The sequence below is a fragment of the Condylura cristata genome, unplaced genomic scaffold (assembly GCF_000260355.1).
Source record: "Condylura cristata isolate star-nosed mole 26May11 unplaced genomic scaffold, ConCri1.0 scaffold00032, whole genome shotgun sequence".
In the NCBI taxonomy this organism is placed as follows: domain Eukaryota; kingdom Metazoa; phylum Chordata; class Mammalia; order Eulipotyphla; family Talpidae; genus Condylura; species Condylura cristata.
The window spans coordinates 247,835-263,473 of NW_004567133.1; the positions used below are offsets into that span (position 1 = coordinate 247,835).

At 59.0% G+C, this 15,639-nt stretch overlaps 3 protein-coding genes across 9 annotated transcripts; 2 read left to right on the top strand and 1 right to left on the bottom strand.

Moving 5' to 3' along the window:
* Positions 1–159: 159 nt before the first annotated feature.
* LRCH4 (leucine-rich repeats and calponin homology (CH) domain containing 4) lies at positions 160–10,214 on the top strand. 2 transcript variants are annotated; one of them, XM_012731996.1, is made up of 18 exons: positions 160–379; positions 3,757–3,901; positions 4,054–4,180; positions 4,333–4,438; positions 6,042–6,178; positions 6,308–6,423; positions 6,551–6,650; positions 6,855–6,945; positions 7,035–7,111; positions 7,204–7,265; positions 7,357–7,476; positions 7,584–7,643; positions 7,731–7,840; positions 7,955–8,038; positions 8,232–8,317; positions 8,466–8,603; positions 8,700–8,777; positions 10,090–10,214. In XM_012731996.1, exons 1-18 carry the CDS (start codon positions 160–162, stop codon positions 10,192–10,194), a joined length of 1,962 nt encoding a protein of 653 aa, XP_012587450.1. In that variant the 3' UTR covers positions 10,195–10,214. The 2 variants fall into 2 exon arrangements, with proteins under 2 accessions (XP_012587450.1, XP_004691948.1); XM_004691891.2 differs by lacking the exon at positions 10,090–10,214 and adding an exon at positions 9,074–10,079.
* Positions 10,215–10,615: 401 nt separating this feature from the next.
* Positions 10,616–12,429, top strand: SAP25 (Sin3A-associated protein, 25kDa). 6 transcript variants are annotated; one of them, XM_012732001.1, is made up of 7 exons: positions 10,616–10,675; positions 10,843–10,995; positions 11,182–11,282; positions 11,461–11,567; positions 11,669–11,819; positions 11,895–11,995; positions 12,077–12,429. In XM_012732001.1, exons 1-7 carry the CDS (start codon positions 10,638–10,640, stop codon positions 12,347–12,349), a joined length of 924 nt encoding a protein of 307 aa, XP_012587455.1. In that variant the 5' UTR covers positions 10,616–10,637; the 3' UTR covers positions 12,350–12,429. The 6 variants fall into 6 exon arrangements, with proteins under 6 accessions (XP_012587455.1, XP_012587456.1, XP_012587453.1 ...); XM_012732002.1 differs by having other exon boundaries at positions 11,934–11,995; XM_012731999.1 differs by having other exon boundaries at positions 11,669–11,995.
* Positions 12,430–12,612: 183 nt separating this feature from the next.
* Positions 12,613–15,298, bottom strand: LOC101632220 (insulin receptor substrate 1-like). The gene is made up of 3 exons (XM_012731614.1): positions 14,643–15,298; positions 13,359–14,437; positions 12,613–12,988 (listed from the first exon to the last, which is right to left on the bottom strand). The coding sequence occupies exons 1-3, from the start codon at positions 15,040–15,042 to the stop codon at positions 12,926–12,928; spliced, it is 1,542 nt and encodes a 513-aa protein (XP_012587068.1). The 5' UTR covers positions 15,043–15,298; the 3' UTR covers positions 12,613–12,925.
* Positions 15,299–15,639: the final 341 nt, after the last annotated feature.

Below are 15,639 nucleotides of genomic sequence, written 5' to 3' on the forward strand. Positions count from 1 at the left end.
ATTAGCCACCTTAGACAAGTCTGGGGACCACGATTGGTCCGCGGGGTCCCTAAACCCGCATCCTCCCCCCTGAAGCCACTACGGAGGCTCCAAGGAGGGGGAGGGGGGAGGAGGGACGGCCGGTCCCGTCAGTCAGGCATCGGGAGCCGCTGGGAGCGGATGGCGGCGGCGGTAGCGGCCCCACTCGCCGCCGGGTGTGAGGAGGCGACGTCCCCAACCTCCGTTCCAGGTTCTCTGGGTCTGCCTGGTAGCCGCAGTGCAGAGCGAGCCCTAGAGGAGGCCGTGGCCACTGGGACCTTGAACCTATCTAATCGGCGCTTGAAGCACTTCCCCAGGGGCGCGGCCCGAAGCTACGACCTGTCAGACATCACCCAGGCTGGTGAGTGCACTCGGCCCGGAGCCCGATTGGGACCCTCATTTGCATAACCCCGCCCCTCGCTTGTTTCTCACCCAGCCCAGGGTTCTGGCCCGCCCCTTCACCGGGGGGCCCGGGTTCTGCAGATTTATATTTACCCCCTCCCCACCGTGAGAACTACTAGACAATGACTGTTTTTATTGTTTACCCGGGAACGCTAGGCATCTCTGGCCAAGTTTTGGAGAGCCCCCACAGCCCTGTACTTCTCTTTATTTGTATATTTGCGCACCTGTGGAATGGTCCCGCCCCTCACCTGGGTGGCTCATTTGCATGGTCTTTTATACCTCATTTCTGATATTTCCCTAAAGCAGTCCCCTCGCGGGCTGCCCTCATCGTATACATTTCTTTTCCTCCACTTTCTTTCGTGTTCGATGGAACCCCCAGCAGCCCCAGGCCCCATCCCCCTTCTCTGGGATTTACCCCTAACCTGACTGCTGTTTCTGGCGTACTTTGTAGTCCCGCCCCTTGAGGTCATCATCATCCCGCCGGCCTATGGAGAAGCAGCAAATCTCTTACCTCCCCTAACTTTTTTTCTCCCAGAACTCTTCCTCCTATTACCGTCATCACCTTATTGAGACGACTCAGCTTGAGGTCACTAGAGACCAGTGGCCTCATAAGGACTCTAGAATTCCCATTTCAGTTTCTGTTTTCCCAAGGCGGGGGTGGGGGGGGGCGTGGGGGGGTATGATATGAGGCAGTCGCTGAAAAGAAGGAAATCTAATCTAAGAGTGTGGGGTGCTGGGAAGCTAGAGACTGTGCTATCCGTTCACTTCCCCACCAGCAGGCTCCTTCTAATTATGCTCCCTCCACTCTATTGTCTGCTGATGGGGGGGTGTGGGGGACTACTGTAACTGGTGAGGCAGGCCTCACCTGCTTTGGAAGCAGCCTATGGCCTTGAATTGGCAGCTGGGTAGTGGGGATTGGGAGAGAGGAGGAAGGCTGCATTTCTAGAGCTCCACCCAAGCCAAACCCTGGGTAGGACTTGGGGCTGGAGAAGAATGTTTTCTTGGTGATACTGCCCTGGGAGTGCATTCCCCCCCCCCCCAGCAGGTGTCCATTCACCTGCAAACATTCAGTCGGGCACTGCACTCTGGGAAGAACCTGTTTAAACACCTTCACTCTCCTTGGGTTGCTGGGTAAACAAACGTGCTCACTACACAGTGAGTGAGTTCTGGGAATGCATAAGCCCCAGGAGCCATTGCTATCCCTCTCAATCTCCCCAAGCTTCCTAACCCCCTAGCTCCAGATTGACCTCAGCAGCTGTGTGACACTTGCCTTCTGTTCCCTTTCCCCTCCCCCTTGCTTGTTTTTTGACAAAGACCAAATGTTATTCTTCACTTCCTTAGGGCTCAGTCTCTGTGAGTGGACTCCTGGGGAAAACTACCCAGAACTCCCCCAGCCGCTCCCAGCTCCAGCCTTCTCCCCCTCCCCCTGCATTCCGCCTCTGGGTGCAGCCTGCTCAATGAGGGAAAACCCCAGCTTTCTGAGATCTCCTTTCTGCCCACTTTCCACGCAGAAATCCTCCACCTTCCAGGGCTCTAGGTCAGGTGGAATGGATCTTGTCCAGAACACTCCCAAACTGGGTACTTTTTAAAGCTGGCAGTGAAAAGGGGAAGTGATCTAAGTGTATTGTCGCCCATACCCTGCCCTCCACACCTCCTTGCCCTTCAGTGCCACTGTGCTGCTGCAGTCATTTCTGAGTCTGCTCCTCCTAATTCCCTAGCCTTTTTTGAGCCAGTGTTTGTCTTGTATGTTTCCCATGGTACAGGTGCCCCGTATTTCTCAGACCCCATTCCTGGGGCCCCAGAGTGGAACAGATCTTGAGATGGGGGAGGGGCTGCTCTCACAAAGGAGAAGTGCAGCTCATTCTCTCCTAGACCACATCCTGTCCTTTCTGTGCCCTGCCTCCCCAGCTTGGGCTCCCTTCCGCTCCTAGCTTTTGCCCCCTCTTGGGCTCATCCCATCAGAACTTGTTCCCTACCCGCTTCATCCACATTTGTTTGCACATGTTTGTGGATGCAGAGGCTCAAGCTGGTGTGAGGGTGGGAGGACTTCTCTGGAACTGTCTTCTCCCATGACAGGTTTCTGTCTGTACATCAGGGGTGGGAGCACAGAGGGAAAGAGGATGATTCTGGGACCATCAGGCTATGATCCATCCTGGTAAATGTGGCCCACCAGAGACGGAACCTGACAGATTGTTTTTACTTCATTTCCTGTCACAAGACTCATTTCCTTGGGGGATATACCCCAGCTTCTTCCTCCCCCGTTCTCTCCCTGGAGAGGGCCTTCTAAGAAGTTCGCCCAAGTTTTGTTACTTGGGACTTTCCCCAGCAGATCCTAGGCTCCTCCTGCTTCAGGCTGAGCAGAGGGAACAAACCCAGGCTGCTAGAGGGCTACGCAGTTCACTCTCCAGAGTAGAGGGCGTTCCAAGGCCTGACCCCTTGCATCAGGGTAGCAAGTGGGTGGTAACAGACTATCATGTCCATGCTCTCCATTCCCTGTTCATGCCTAACATTCAGGTAAAGTTGCTGGTCTTTTGAAATCTGGGTCATTCAGAGAGGGAGTAGAGAAAGGCTGGCATGGTGGGAGTGGGTGGGAAGGAGGCCAGACCTGAAAATGTGCCCTGAGGGGAGAGAGCTGCAGACTGGCTCCCACCTCTGGCCGGCCAGTTGCCTTCCCCTCCTGGATCTTGGGAATCTGTAACTGCACAGTCCCTTGGGTCTGACTTGCAGACCACAGAGGCAGGTGAGAACCCATTATCTAGTGTCAGGAGCCACACAACATCTCTAGAGCCAGGCCACAATTCTTGGTTTCTCTCGTGTTGAAAACAGATCGAGATCGGGAGACAAGACACTAAGGAGGGACCCTTCTCAGCGGTTTCCTCTAGGGCTGTCCATATTCTTACCTTTTGACTCCCAACCCATCACTTGTTCTTTTCTTTGGCACACTAGCCCTCTCCTATCACCTTCGCCTTCCACTTCTGGAATTTCAGAACAAAAGGAGCCACGAGAGTTACAGGACCCAACCCCCTCTCCACAGTTGTCCTTCATTTGTGTGTTTGAAGACTGTTCATGACTCACTCCCCATCACCCTTCATCAAATGTGGGTTTCTGCAGCCCAATGACCCTGAGGTCTTTGCCTTCTTTTTGTTGTTCTGGTCATGCTTGGAATGTGGTCCAGTTTGCAGAAGCCTTTGTTATCTCCCCAGGGATCCCAGGTAGATAGGCCTGATTCTTTAGGTCAGCTGGGGAGATAGAGGGCTGGGCAGCTGGCTCTGGGTCCTCCTGTCTGGGCTGGGTTGGGCTATTCCAATGCTCTCCCCTGACACCTGCTTCCTCTAGACCTGTCCAGGAACCGGTTCCCCGAGGTGCCAGAGGCAGCATGCCAACTGGTGTCCCTGGAGGGCCTGAGCCTCTACCACAATTGCCTGAGATGCCTGAACCCAGCTTTGGGGAATCTCACAGCCCTCACCTACCTCAACCTCAGGTAGGTAGCCAGGCCAGGGAGGGTGGAAGCTTACCTTTTCAGGCCCAGGTACCAGTGCACACTACCCTGAGCGCCCTTCCTGGTGGCCTTGAAAGGAGCGCAACATGAGTTGCCTTGCCTGCAGAGTGAGCTCGCTGCCTATTTCCTTCCAGTCGAAACCAGCTGTCATCGCTGCCCTCCTACATCTGCCAGCTGCCCCTGCGGGTGCTGATTGTCAGCAACAACAAACTGGGAGCCCTGCCCCCTGACATCAGTGCCTTGGGAAGTCTGCGACAACTTGTGAGGATGGGCAGAGGGACTGCTGGGCTAGATACCGGGGACCTTTTGGGGGAAGGCTGGGAAATGCCAGGGCTAAAGGAGTTGGCCAGAGACAGGAGGCAGTTTTTGATGCTTCCGGGCTCAGGCTTTTCTCACCGCTTTCCTGATCCCAGGACGTGAGCAGCAATGAGTTGCAGTCCCTCCCAACAGAGCTGTGCAGCCTCCTTTCCCTAAGGGATCTCAACGTCAGGAGGAACCAGCTCAGCACCCTGCCTGATGGTGAGGAGGAACTGGAGGGAGTGTGTGTGAATGTGTGGGTGAGCGCACATCTACCTTGGAGAACTGTCAGGCAAGGAATCGTCGCAGAAAAATAATAACCTTGTTGCCCAGGGTTTTACTGTATATATTTTTAAAAAACCCTGGCAATGACTTTATTTGATCTTGATCAAAGGCCTTGGAAGCTGACAAGGCCGTGGTTGTTAGCTCTACTTTACAAATGTGGGCAGAGGCAGAAAGGGAGGTAGGTTAGGCAGAAAGCACATGGTTATCTGAGTCAGGTGATGTTCTGTGCTGCTACCTCCCTGGAGATTCTGAGCCCATGGGGCTATGTGCTGGCACCCAAGTGGCCCCATTTTAACAAGCTAATTGTGATGCACCCCAGCATTTGGTATTCTCTGCTCTAAAGAAGGCATACCTTCTTTTATTTAGCTGGCTTTGTTTTATGTGTCCTGACCCTATATTGTAGGTGGAGGTAGGTATATAAGGATGATGTCATGTAGACCTGGGGCCAACTCTTAAGATTTAATGACTTAATGGGGAGAGACAAACAGAGGGAAGTGCTGGTACAGGATATTTAGGAGCTGCTGGTGTAGGAGGCGGCACCGCTCTGCTTGGGGAACCTGAGGAAGACATCACCCCTGTGCACACCAGGAGCTGGCCTTGGAGAGTTCTCCATCCTTTGGCACCCCAGGCAGTGCTGGGCGAGGTGCAGCAGGAATGCGATTAGTAGGAAGACAAGGCGCGGCTAGGCAGGAAGGCCTGTGCCACATTCACCTTGGTTTTGAGGGTGAGGGTATTGAGTTGGTGTGTCTTCTTGTGGCTTGCTGCGCCTTCTTGCACTAGCTGCTTTCTTTCTAAGTCAGTCGAGGCAAAAATAAGGTTTTGATCAGGGTGCTCTCTGCCAGTAGAGTAGTAGGGACATAGGAAGGAGAAATGACTTCTAGTCTAGGATCTGGAAAGACTTCATGGAGGGCTACACTTGAGCTGAACCTATGAGGATGGATGGACAGAAAAATGGTATTCTCCCAGCTGAGTAAGCAAGAAAGGCCCAGAAGCTGAGGGGCTAGGGGATTATCAGGTGTAGAAGGAGGGGGTGAGGAATGTGGCCCCAATCACATTATGAACACCTGACTGGGGTGGTCTGGGCTTTGGGCCTTAGACTGTCACAAATCCAATTGCAGCATTTTCACAAGTAGAAAAAGGTATCATTTCCTGAGGGCAGGTGCAGCTGGTGAAGTGGCTGAGGTGGCAACCCCCCACCCTTCACCCCCTCCCCTGGGTGCCTTTGTACAGGGCCCACTTCAGCAGCCCCTGCTGTAAGTCACCTTCCAGCGTGGTGTCACAGTGTTGTTTGGGTCTTGTGAGAATGAAGGGTGAGTTGAAGTGTGAGTGGGTGGGAGCAAAGGAGAGAAGTACCTGGATGGGTGTGATGGGGAAGGAGAACCCAAAGGGGCCCAGGTTTATATGGAAGAAGAGCAGGGCAGTCATTTCCGAGGCGTCCTCAGCAGCCCTGGCAGAGGTTGTGGTGGCCAGAGCACGGGCAGAGTAGTAAGCTGGAGGCCACTCTGGGCATTCTCCTCACCCTGCGCTCACCCTCCCCCAGAGCTGGGGGACCTTCCTCTGGTCCGCCTGGATTTCTCCTGCAACCGTGTCTCCCGCATCCCGGTCTCCTTCTGCCGCCTCCGACACCTGCAGGTCATTTTGCTGGATAGCAATCCCTTGCAGAGCCCACCTGCCCAGGTGAGAGGTGGGCCTGGGAACAGGCTGGGTTGGCGCAGGAGTGGGATGGTCCTGTGGGTAGCTAAGCAGGATCTGGGGAGCTGCTCTCCTGTAACTTTCCCCTTTCCTCCCCCCACCATGCGCACCCAGATCTGCCTGAAGGGGAAACTTCACATCTTCAAGTACTTGTCAACAGAGGCTGGGCGGCGTGGTGGGTCTGCATTGGGAGACTTGGCCCCTTCTCGCCCCCCAAGTTTCAGTCCCTGGTGAGTCCCAAGTGGGAAGGATGGATGCTCTCATGCTGTCTCCTGATGCCAGGGACCTGGGGTTTCTGTGGGGAGGTGGAGGTTGCTGCTCAATAAGGACTGACCAGCTCTCCCTGGCCAACCTCAGCCCAGCAGAGGATTTATTTCCGGGACGTCGTTATGATGGTGGGCTGGACTCTGGCTTCCACAGTGTTGACAGTGGCAGCAAGAGATGGTCTGGAAATGAGGTAAGGACCCGCTTTTAAGGGACAATGGGGTCTTTGCCCTGAGGGACAACCTCTGAGCCAGGTCCCTTTGACATATGTAGCTGGAATTCTTTGCTTCCTTCCCTCACCCAGGTGTGCTGGGTGACTGGCTTAGCAGCAGACCTCTTAGTGAGCCCCAGCACTACAGAGAGGCTGTCTTCCATCTCTGCATTTTTGCATTTACAGTCAACAGATGAATTTTCTGAGCTGTCCTTCCGAATCTCGGAACTGGCACGGGAGCCTCGGGGACCCAGGGAGCGGAGGGAGGATAACTCTGGTGAGTAATGGGGTCAGGGGCTGGGAACAGCAGGCTAGATGAATGCCTGAAGGCCCCATCTGCTTGCTGACGTGCCCTGGCCTCTCCAGCTGACGGAGACCCTGAGCAGATTGACTTCATTGACAGCCACGTCCCGGGGGAGGACGAAGAGCGAGGTGCTGCTGAGGTGAGAAACCGGGAGACAGGAGAGCTGGAGGGAGGGAACCAGTGCTAGCTTGGGAGGAAGGCACCTCTGAACCTCTCTGCTCTTTCCTTCAGGAGCAGCGGCCACCAGAATTAAGCCCTGCGGCAGGGGATGGGGAGAAGGCATCAAGCAGCAGGTACCCCCACATCCCCCTGAGCTACCTCCTCCTCTCTCTATGCCATCTGCCCTTACCCAGCTTTACCTGTCATCCTGTCTTTGTTCCTCAGGCGGGAGGAACTGGCAGGGGAGGAGCGGCGTCGCCCTGACACCTTGCAGTTGTGGCAGGAGCGGGAGCGGAGACAGCAGCAGCAGCAGAGTGGAGTGTGGGGGGCTCCCAGGAAGGACAGGTGTGGGCACGGGGCAGCGGGCCTTGGAGATGGCTGGAAATGAGTCCCCCTGAGCTACTCTGGCCACTGCTTGGCACTGCTCACCCCACATCTCCTTCATTTTATAGTTTGCTGAAGCTGGGGATCAAGGCTGCTGGTGGGGTTGCTGCTGCTCAATCCACCTACAAGTATGTGTCACCAAGATTCATGTGTGCCCTCTCCCTCCACACCTTTCCACCGACCACCCCTTCTAATTCCCTGCTGTCTTTCCTCAGTGGCACGCCGAAGCCTAGTGCTACTCAACTGGGAGCTTCAGGGGGACAGGGAGCCCCTGCCCCCGCCCCCACCCCCACCTCCCAGGAGCCCCTACCTGTATCTGGACCAGGTGGGTTAGGGGCTTTGGGAAGGTAAGGGTAGTTGGGGCCTGGTGGCCTGAGGGATGATTGGGGTACTGAGGGGGGTGTCTCTTATCTGCTTGTCCCCTGCCTTTGGCCCTTAGCGACAGCGCCTGCTTCCCGGCCGCTGGGCTCCATTCAGAGACCAAACAGCTTCCTCTTCCGTTCTTCCTCTCAGAGTGGCTCAGGTTGGTGCCCCATCCCCTAGATGCCAACGTCAAACTGACCCTTGCGCTGCAGTTACCCCTCTGGCCTGGGAATTCTCTGGACCTGTTGTCCCTTTGTGTTGAAAATCCCACCAGCAGATAGGCAGCAGGTGGGTGCTAGGCACTGTGACCCGGGTACAAGCGCCACAGTAGGTGTGCCCTCCGTTTTCTCCAGGCCCTTCCTCCCCAGACTCTGTCCTAAGACCTCGGCGGTCCCTGCAGCTTCTAGATGAGAAGGAGCTGATGACTCAGCTGCGCCAGGTACGCAGAGGCAGAGCTGTGTGGGGGAGCTGGGGCTTGCCATGTTACCTCCTCAGCACCCTCTCCGTGCATCCTGGAACTTCTGCTGAGGCCAGACAAGCGTTTCCTGCTGATCTTGACCTGTTCTTCCCTGTCCCCTGCTTCTCAGGTCCTTGAGTCAAGGTTGCAGCAGCCCCTGCCTGAGGACCTGCCAGAGGCTCTGGCCAATGGGGTCATCCTCTGCCAGTTGGCCAACCAGCTACGGCCTCGCTCGGTGCCCTTCATTCACGTGCCCTCACCTGCTGTGGTCAGTTGGGGTCCAGGGCAGAAATCAGGGGATGGGAGTGGGGGCTCCTACAGTCTCTCTCTTACTATCTTCTCTTTTTCCCCTACCCACCCCCAGCCAAAACTCAGTGCCCTCTTGTCTCGGAAGAATGTGGAGAGTTTCTTAGAAGCCTGTCGAAAAATGGGGGTGCCTGAGGTACGGGGGGACTCTGTTCTCAGAAGCCCAGGATTGGCGTCTCCTATAAAGTGGGCAGAGTCCTGGGCTCAGCTGAGCATTCTGCATGGATGGCAGGGTTCCACTCCCGGGGTGGCTGCTCCCCGGAGGGAAGATGTCCGCAAGCCCTTCCTGCATGCTATTCCCCTTTCCTGCACGCTGCGTGTTGCATGGCTCTAGCCCTGGCACCTGTGGGCAGGGGTGGGGAGGATTGTCTTGCTGCTGCTACTGACTTCTGCCCTTTGTCCTTGTCCATCTGTCCCACTCTCCCTTCCCAGGCTGACTTGTGCTCGCCCTCGGATCTCCTCCAGGGCACCGCCCAGGGGCTGTGGACCACACTGGAGGCCGTGAAGCGGGTGGGGGACAGGACCCCTCCGCCTCTCTGGCCCCCCTCTGGTCTAGGCGGCTTCATCTTCTTCTACGTGGTCCTCATGTTGCTGCTCTATGTCGTCTACACTTGGCTCCTGGGTTCCTAGGACCTGAAGTCATCCCACCTCCTACCCCCTTGCCCTCACCCTATTTCTATTTATGACTCCTGTGCAAACCTTGTCCTCCACCAGTGGTGCCTTCAGCCCCTACCAAAGACACTAGTGAACTCCCTCCCCTCACAAATACTGACCTCAGAGGCCCCACTCTGGTGCCCCCAGATCCTGGGCTCCCAGCCTCTGGCTACCCTCCTGAGGCCTAGCCCCACTCCCCTCCCTTCAGTGCTGACGGTGCCTTCGAGCCCTCCATCCCTGCCTCTGCTCCCCCAGAGGGGGTGGATTTTAACCCTTCTCCTGTGCCCTCCCCCCTGCCGCTTCAGGGGGCTAAATTATCTATATTTTGTAGAGAGAACTTTATATTTGTAGAGATGCAGGCACCCAGGCTGGGTCCCTGACTCTTGTATAAACTGTACAGTGGCTGTCTCTGTGTGTGTGTTTGCGTCTGCTCCCGCTGCAGCTGGGTCCAGTCCTGGCTGTGCCTCTTGGGCTCCCTGTGCCAGTCTGCCTACTACTCTAGCATTTCCTTTTGGAAATGACAGGTCTCACCCCTTTTCCACTCTCCCCAGCCTTTGCTCCCTGTGTAATTTACCGTCTGTTATGTGCTGGCAGCTTCCTTCTGTCTCATTTGTCCCCAAGCTGGGGGCTTATTATCTAGGATGCCCCAACTTGACCCCCAACAATTTCAAGGTTCAGCCTGTCAGTCTCCTTTGCCCAGTCTTCTTTAGGGTGTCTCTTACCCCGCCCTCTGCCAAGGGCAGGGAACTGCATGGAGATGACCAAGGGAACTTAACCTGGGCCCCTCCCCCCAGGAGTCCCTGTGCCAGCCCCACCACATCCTGGAAGAGGAGGGGCCCCCAGGAAGGGGCCTCCCCTACATCGCTGCTGCTGTTCATGCCCTGCTGGAAAGGCCTTAGGGGCTGAGGTAGAGGCGCTGGGCCCCCTACCCAGCCAGGACCCCAGGATCAGAGAAGACAAACGCCTGGGCTCTACTCTCTAGCAAGGACTGGTGAGGGCAGCCTTTGGCCTGGCCCTGTTTCTTGAGTACCCCTCAACCTGAGGGGCTGGAAGCAGGCCTGGCCCAGCCAAGGCCATGGTCTCCACTGGGTGTGGCTGAGGGTCTGGGTTTGAAGAAGACAGGGCACTGTGGTGTTGTGTCAAGTGCAATAAAGAAGCGGGAAGCCCTCTAGGGTTCCCCCAGGTGTGTGTGTGTGTGTCTGCTGCGGAGAGCTGTGCGACGTGGGTACTGATCCCTTACACCTCCGGTCTCTGCGGTCCGCTTCCGCGTGCCAGCCCCGCCGCCCCGCCGCCAGGGGGCGCCCGCGGGATCCCCGCAGAGAGCGTGCCACGTGGGCCGGAAATGCGCTGGGCGCCGGCGTCAAGGCGAGGCTGTGAGAGGTGGGCTTGCGACTTGGGTTAGTAGAATGGCCAGGTTAGCGCAGCACTGCTAAGGGAGGCGGAGGGGTGGGTGCGAGTGCGGGCCAGGGAGGCGCTCGGCGAGTGAGTAGGAGTTCGTTTGCGCCGCGTATCAGGGCACAGAGGTGCTGCCCTGCCCTGCCCCCCAGACGCGGCATGTTGCCCTGGCCTCCGGGGCGGTGGGGCACAGGAGAGGAGCAGATGCCTGAGGAACCGAGCTCCTCGGCGGGCAGTGACCCAGAGGAGACCTGGAATTCTGGAGAGGAAGCCGTGGGCGAGCCAAGAACACCCCCACAGAACAGGTAAGGTGCTCGGCCCCAGACGCTTGGGGAAAATCCAATGGGGGAGCCACCATGTGAGTGAACAGTTGCGCGGTGAAGATTGGGCTTAGGCATGAGCATGGGCATGGGGCTCTCGGGCCCCCTTGTGATTGTTCAGACTTGGGCGGGGAGGCACTGACGAGCTTCTCAGTACTGCCCCCTTCACAGCCCTGCACCCAGGGCTGGAAACCCTTACCAGACCCAGAGAGAGCTGTTGCCCCCGTACCAACGCCAGGGCCTGGCTGCCCAGCAGCCCCGGGGAACCCCAGGTAGGTACAGGACTTTGCTACCTTTCCACCCCCCCACCCCTCCTTCACTCCCACCTTGCCCCAGACAAGACACTCCTCCTTCACCCCCACCCTGCCCCAAACAAGATACCCCTCCACCCCCACCCTGCCCCAGACAAGACTTCGGAGTCTTTTAATTTTTGTGTCCCCCAACCCCCAGTTCCCCTCTCCTCCCAAATGGCCTGGGAGGTGGCCCCGCCAAGAATGCCCCTGCTGCCACCCTGGGACCCCAACTACGAGGCTAAAGCAGGATCTCAGCCAATGTGGGTAAGTTGGGGTACCTGTGACTCCAGCCTTGTGGTGGGCAGGGATTCCTTGGGAGGAGATTGAAACAGCAGTGGTCTTTCCCTGCCTCCTCCTCTCCGCAGGGACCCAGCTGTTCTTCTGGCGCCTCTTTCTCAGGCCGGACTCTGTGTCATCCCTCATTCTGGCCTCTCTATGAGGCAGCCTCAGGAAGGGGGCTCAGGCCCTGGGTCTCCCCAGTACATCAGAATAGAGAGCAGATGCTCAGGGATGCAGGTACTTCCCTCCGTCCCCTTGGGCGCAGGAGTGAGGCACCTCCAGCCCACTATGCTAGCAGCTTCTCCTCCCCAGGGTTCCCAGTGATGTGTTGTGAAGATGTCTTTCTTTCAGACCCTCTGCTGCCACAGGGCCAGCAGCGTGTTCCCCTGTACCTGTCTGAGGCCCCTCAGCAGGTGAGCACTCGTCCTGCCTTGCCTCAGCCCTGCTTGGGAGCTGGGCTTGGGAGGAGCCACTTCCGCCCCGTCTCTCCTCAGGTGATGGGTTCTCTGAAGCTGCTGCTCCCACCCCCAGTCATGTCCCCATGGGTCCTCCCTACACCCACCCCTGGCTGCTCCACTGCCTGGCTCAGTGGGCCTGAGCTGATTGCCCTCACTGGCCTTCTGCAGATGAGCCAGGGGGAGCCAAGACCAAGTTCCTCACCTGCCTCAGGGGTTCCCACACCCCCTGCTACCTCCCCAGACCCTGTTTCTGAGTCCCTGGGCTCCAGTGGTGACTGTTCTCACTTCACTGACCCAGCTCTCCCCTAACCCCCAGGCACCCATGTCCATGGCTCTGCTGGGGGTAGAATGGGCCCTGTGTTCCTCCAGGAATGTTCTGTTGGCATTAAAACTGTTCATTTGCAAACAGGCTCCTGTGGTTGGTAGCAGTGGGGCATGGGGTGAGGTTGGGGTTTCTTACTTTTCTTACTTCACCTCTGCTTTGACTGCCTCCCCTCAAATTCTTGCTACTCCTTGGTCACTCTCTACAGTGGGACAGGCAAATCTATAGGTCTAAGACTTTTCCAGGCTGATTAAGCAACTCACCTTTTAATTGGGGGAAGGGGAAATCCACAGTACGCTTCTCCCCACCCCCAGTTATATAGGAAGTAAGCCATCAGTTGTGTCAGCCAGGGAGAAGGAAGGAGTGTGTGAGTTTGTAACTGGCAGCAGGAGAGGCAGACTATGGAGTAGGGGGGGTGGCACAGCGCTTTTGGAGACACACTAGTAGTAAGACTGGTGCTTTCATTCTTCTTGCACTGGAATCCCAGGAGATCAGCGTTGGTGTGAAGTTACTTTGGTCAGCAGGCACTTGGGGTATGGGTGGGGAGGGAGAGGTCCATGGCATCAATGAGGGCAGGGCTGGGGACTAAGGTGCACTGGAGACTCTGCACTGATGCTGCATGAGTTCTGTAGAGGAGACAAGGATCAGGGCTTTGTCTGGAAAAGTCCTTACCTTTGTTGGGTTGGTTTTTACTTTTTGGGGGGTGGGTGGGTTCTTGTGGGTTCTCCCCCCCCCCCCACAAGACTAACTTCTTTGTCAACCTCCCCCTGAATATTTCTCGGTGCCGTAGCTGAAGGAGCAGGTTGGACAGTGGGCCCCTAAGGGATAGCCAAGGGCCTTGTGGATGTGATCTAGGAGGGTGCCTGGGGCTCAGAGCCCGTTCGTTGGTCAGGATACCAATGGTGAAGTGAGGGGTGTTGTGAGCCGGAAGGCTTTGTAACTTCCACCATTTTTTACCCCCCTCCCCCCACGTTCCTCCTATTCATGTCTCCTCACCCGCGCCTCCCGGAGCTTCTGGAATTCTATGCGCGCATAGCTGAGCATGCTGCTCCCGGGGGCGTCTCCTCGCACCTCCAGAGGCGGCACCAGCTCCAGGTCGATGTAGTTGAGGCGGCCGTCGGGGGGCGCCAGTTTAGCAGCGCCGGTTCCTACGTAGTTCGGGGCTGTATACTCGATACACACGTACTCCCCCGCCAGCTCGGAGGGCAGTTGCCGGCAGGGCTGAGTCCCCGCGGGCCCCCAGTTGCTCCCAATGCCGCCGGGCTTGTAGGAACGCGGCTGGGAGCTCGAGGAAAAGGACCCTGGCGGGAAGCGGCTCATGGGCACGTACTCGGTGCCTCCCCCCTCCTGGAGTGGCTGATGGGGAGCGTCGGGGGGCGCCAGTCCGAGGCCTGGGGGCGCCATCACCATGTAGCCTCCCGCTTCGCCGCCCCCCATGGGCTCGTAGTCACTCCTGGCTCCCATGCTTATGTAGCCCCGGCCCTGCTCTAACTCCTCGGGGTAGGGGGCTGCGGCATCCAGGGTCGACGCGGGCCGCGGCGTTGCTTGCTTACTCCTTTCACCCGGGCACTCTCCGCGCGGCAGGCCGCTAGACCCGGCCGCCATCAGGGTCTCGTAAGGTGGGAGGACCGACGGCCTGGAGGCGCCCGTGGGAGGATCCCTGGGCTCGGCCCTGCCACCGCTGGCACCGTCCCCCAGTCGCTTCATGGCGGCCAGGACGGTTTCGTGTATGCTCTGGGCCACCACGGCGTCGGGCGCCTGTAGCCACAACTCCCCGGGCCCCGTGGGCGCGGAGCGGCCGAGCTCCAGGAAGAAGAAAGAGTCCGCGTGGCCGCAGCGGCGCACGCTGAGCAGCGACAAGCGCAGGGCCGGCGGCGGCGACGCCCGGGCGTCCTCGGAATCTCTGCGCCTGGGCTTCCGCAGCAGACTCAGGATCCCCGAGCCCAGGCACAGGCGGTAGCCGCCGCTGCCCAGGCCTCGCGCCCGCCCCAGGCCCTTGGGCCGCAGCGTCACGGGCCAGACGTCCTGGAACGGAGCGAGGAGCCAGGTCCCGGGGTCCTCGTGGGAGCTGGGACCTGGAGAGACAACGGGTTGGCCACAGGGGACCCCTGGGCCCGGGGGTGGATCCCCGTGCCCGAGAACTGGGAACGCTCGGTCGAGCGTTCTAGCTCGGACGAGCCAGAGCTCGGTCCGGTGCCTCTGGGGCAGGCGAGGGATAAACCCGCGCCGCTCACGGAGCCCGCGCCCCCAGCCCGGACCGCCCGCGGGCTCGGGCCTCACCCGCGGCGGCGCGCACCTCCAGCAGGGCGCTGTACCACGCCTGCTGCTCCGCCTCGCTGGCCGCCGCCACGCCCAGGCTGCGGTCGCGCGTGTAGAGGACGATGAGCAGGCGCCGGCGCGCGTCCACGCGCTTGCTGATGGTGCACGCGCCCGCCAGGCTCACGCTGAGCTTGGGCCGCGCGCCGCCGCCGCGGAACTTCTTCTCGCTCTCGTAGCACTCCAGGCGCGGCGGGTCGGCGCGGAGCACGAAGAAGCGGCGGCGCCGGGACTTCTGTTTCCGCAGGTGGCCGCAGAGCCGCACGTCGGCCGGGCCGGCCCAGGGCAGCGGCGGCCCCGGGGCCGCTGCCGATTCAGACTCCGGGCTCGCCGCGGGGCCGCCGCCCCCGCCGCCGGGCTTCATTCCCGACCGCGGGCAGGACAGTGGCCCGGCCAGGGCGAAGCGGAGGAGGAGGGGCTGGGGCGAGCCGGCAGCGGTGCGGTGGAGGTGGCGGTCCCCGGGCAGAGGCAGTGACCCGACAGGCTGCGAGCCGGCTCGATCCCCAGTCTGTCCCCTGCTCCCGACTTGAGGTTGGGGCAACGGGTCTGCAGGGACCTCTCGCTGCGCACGGCCTGTGCCCCGGTGGCTGCGCGGAGGCCCGCGACAACCGGGACTCCCAAAGCCTCAGAGGCTTGACCCCGACCGGCTCCCCCGCCTCCCTTCGCCGGCTCTCCCCTCCCTCCACTGGCCGCTCTGGAGTCCCCACCCCCGCGTGGTTAACCCTCGCGCGCCCCGGGCACTGCCCGCCAGGCCGCGGGGACGGAGTTGAAGAGTTGGCAAGTCTAGGAACGGCGAACTCTACCCCATTCTCGGACTGAGCTGCTTGCAGGGGCGGGGAGTGTGGGTTGGGGGTCGGTCCCGATTTGAGCCTACTGCGGAGAAAGCCGCCCTTGAGGCGAATGTAAATGAAATTTTGATCACGCTGGCTGCGGTGCCATCCAGAGGCCTGGTGATCAGAGG

Excerpts from the sequence above, each read along its gene's own strand:
- LRCH4 (XM_004691891.2), top strand. The coding sequence starts at position 160 with ATGGCGGCGGCGGTAGCGGCCCCACTCGCCGCCGGGTGTGAGGAGGCG. Across the intron at positions 4,181-4,332 it reads TGGGAAGTCTGCGACAACTT|GACGTGAGCAGCAATGAGTT; the intron begins GTGAGGATGGGC and ends TCCTGATCCCAG. Across the intron at positions 7,644-7,730 it reads GCTGCTCAATCCACCTACAA|TGGCACGCCGAAGCCTAGTG; the intron begins GTATGTGTCACC and ends GTCTTTCCTCAG.
- LOC101632220 (XM_012731614.1), bottom strand. The coding sequence starts at position 15,042 with ATGAAGCCCGGCGGCGGGGGCGGCGGCCCCGCGGCGAGCCCGGAGTCT. Across the intron at positions 14,438-14,642 it reads GGAGGTGCGCGCCGCCGCGG|GTCCCAGCTCCCACGAGGAC; the intron begins GTGAGGCCCGAG and ends TTGTCTCTCCAG. Across the intron at positions 12,989-13,358 it reads AGAAGCTCCGGGAGGCGCGG|AACTCATGCAGCATCAGTGC; the intron begins GTGAGGAGACAT and ends TCTCCTCTACAG.
- SAP25 (XM_012731997.1), top strand. The coding sequence starts at position 10,638 with ATGCGCTGGGCGCCGGCGTCAAGGCGAGGCTGTGAGAG. Across the intron at positions 10,676-10,842 it reads TCAAGGCGAGGCTGTGAGAG|ACGCGGCATGTTGCCCTGGC; the intron begins GTGGGCTTGCGA and ends CCTGCCCCCCAG. Across the intron at positions 11,283-11,460 it reads GCAGCCCCGGGGAACCCCAG|TTCCCCTCTCCTCCCAAATG; the intron begins GTAGGTACAGGA and ends CCCAACCCCCAG.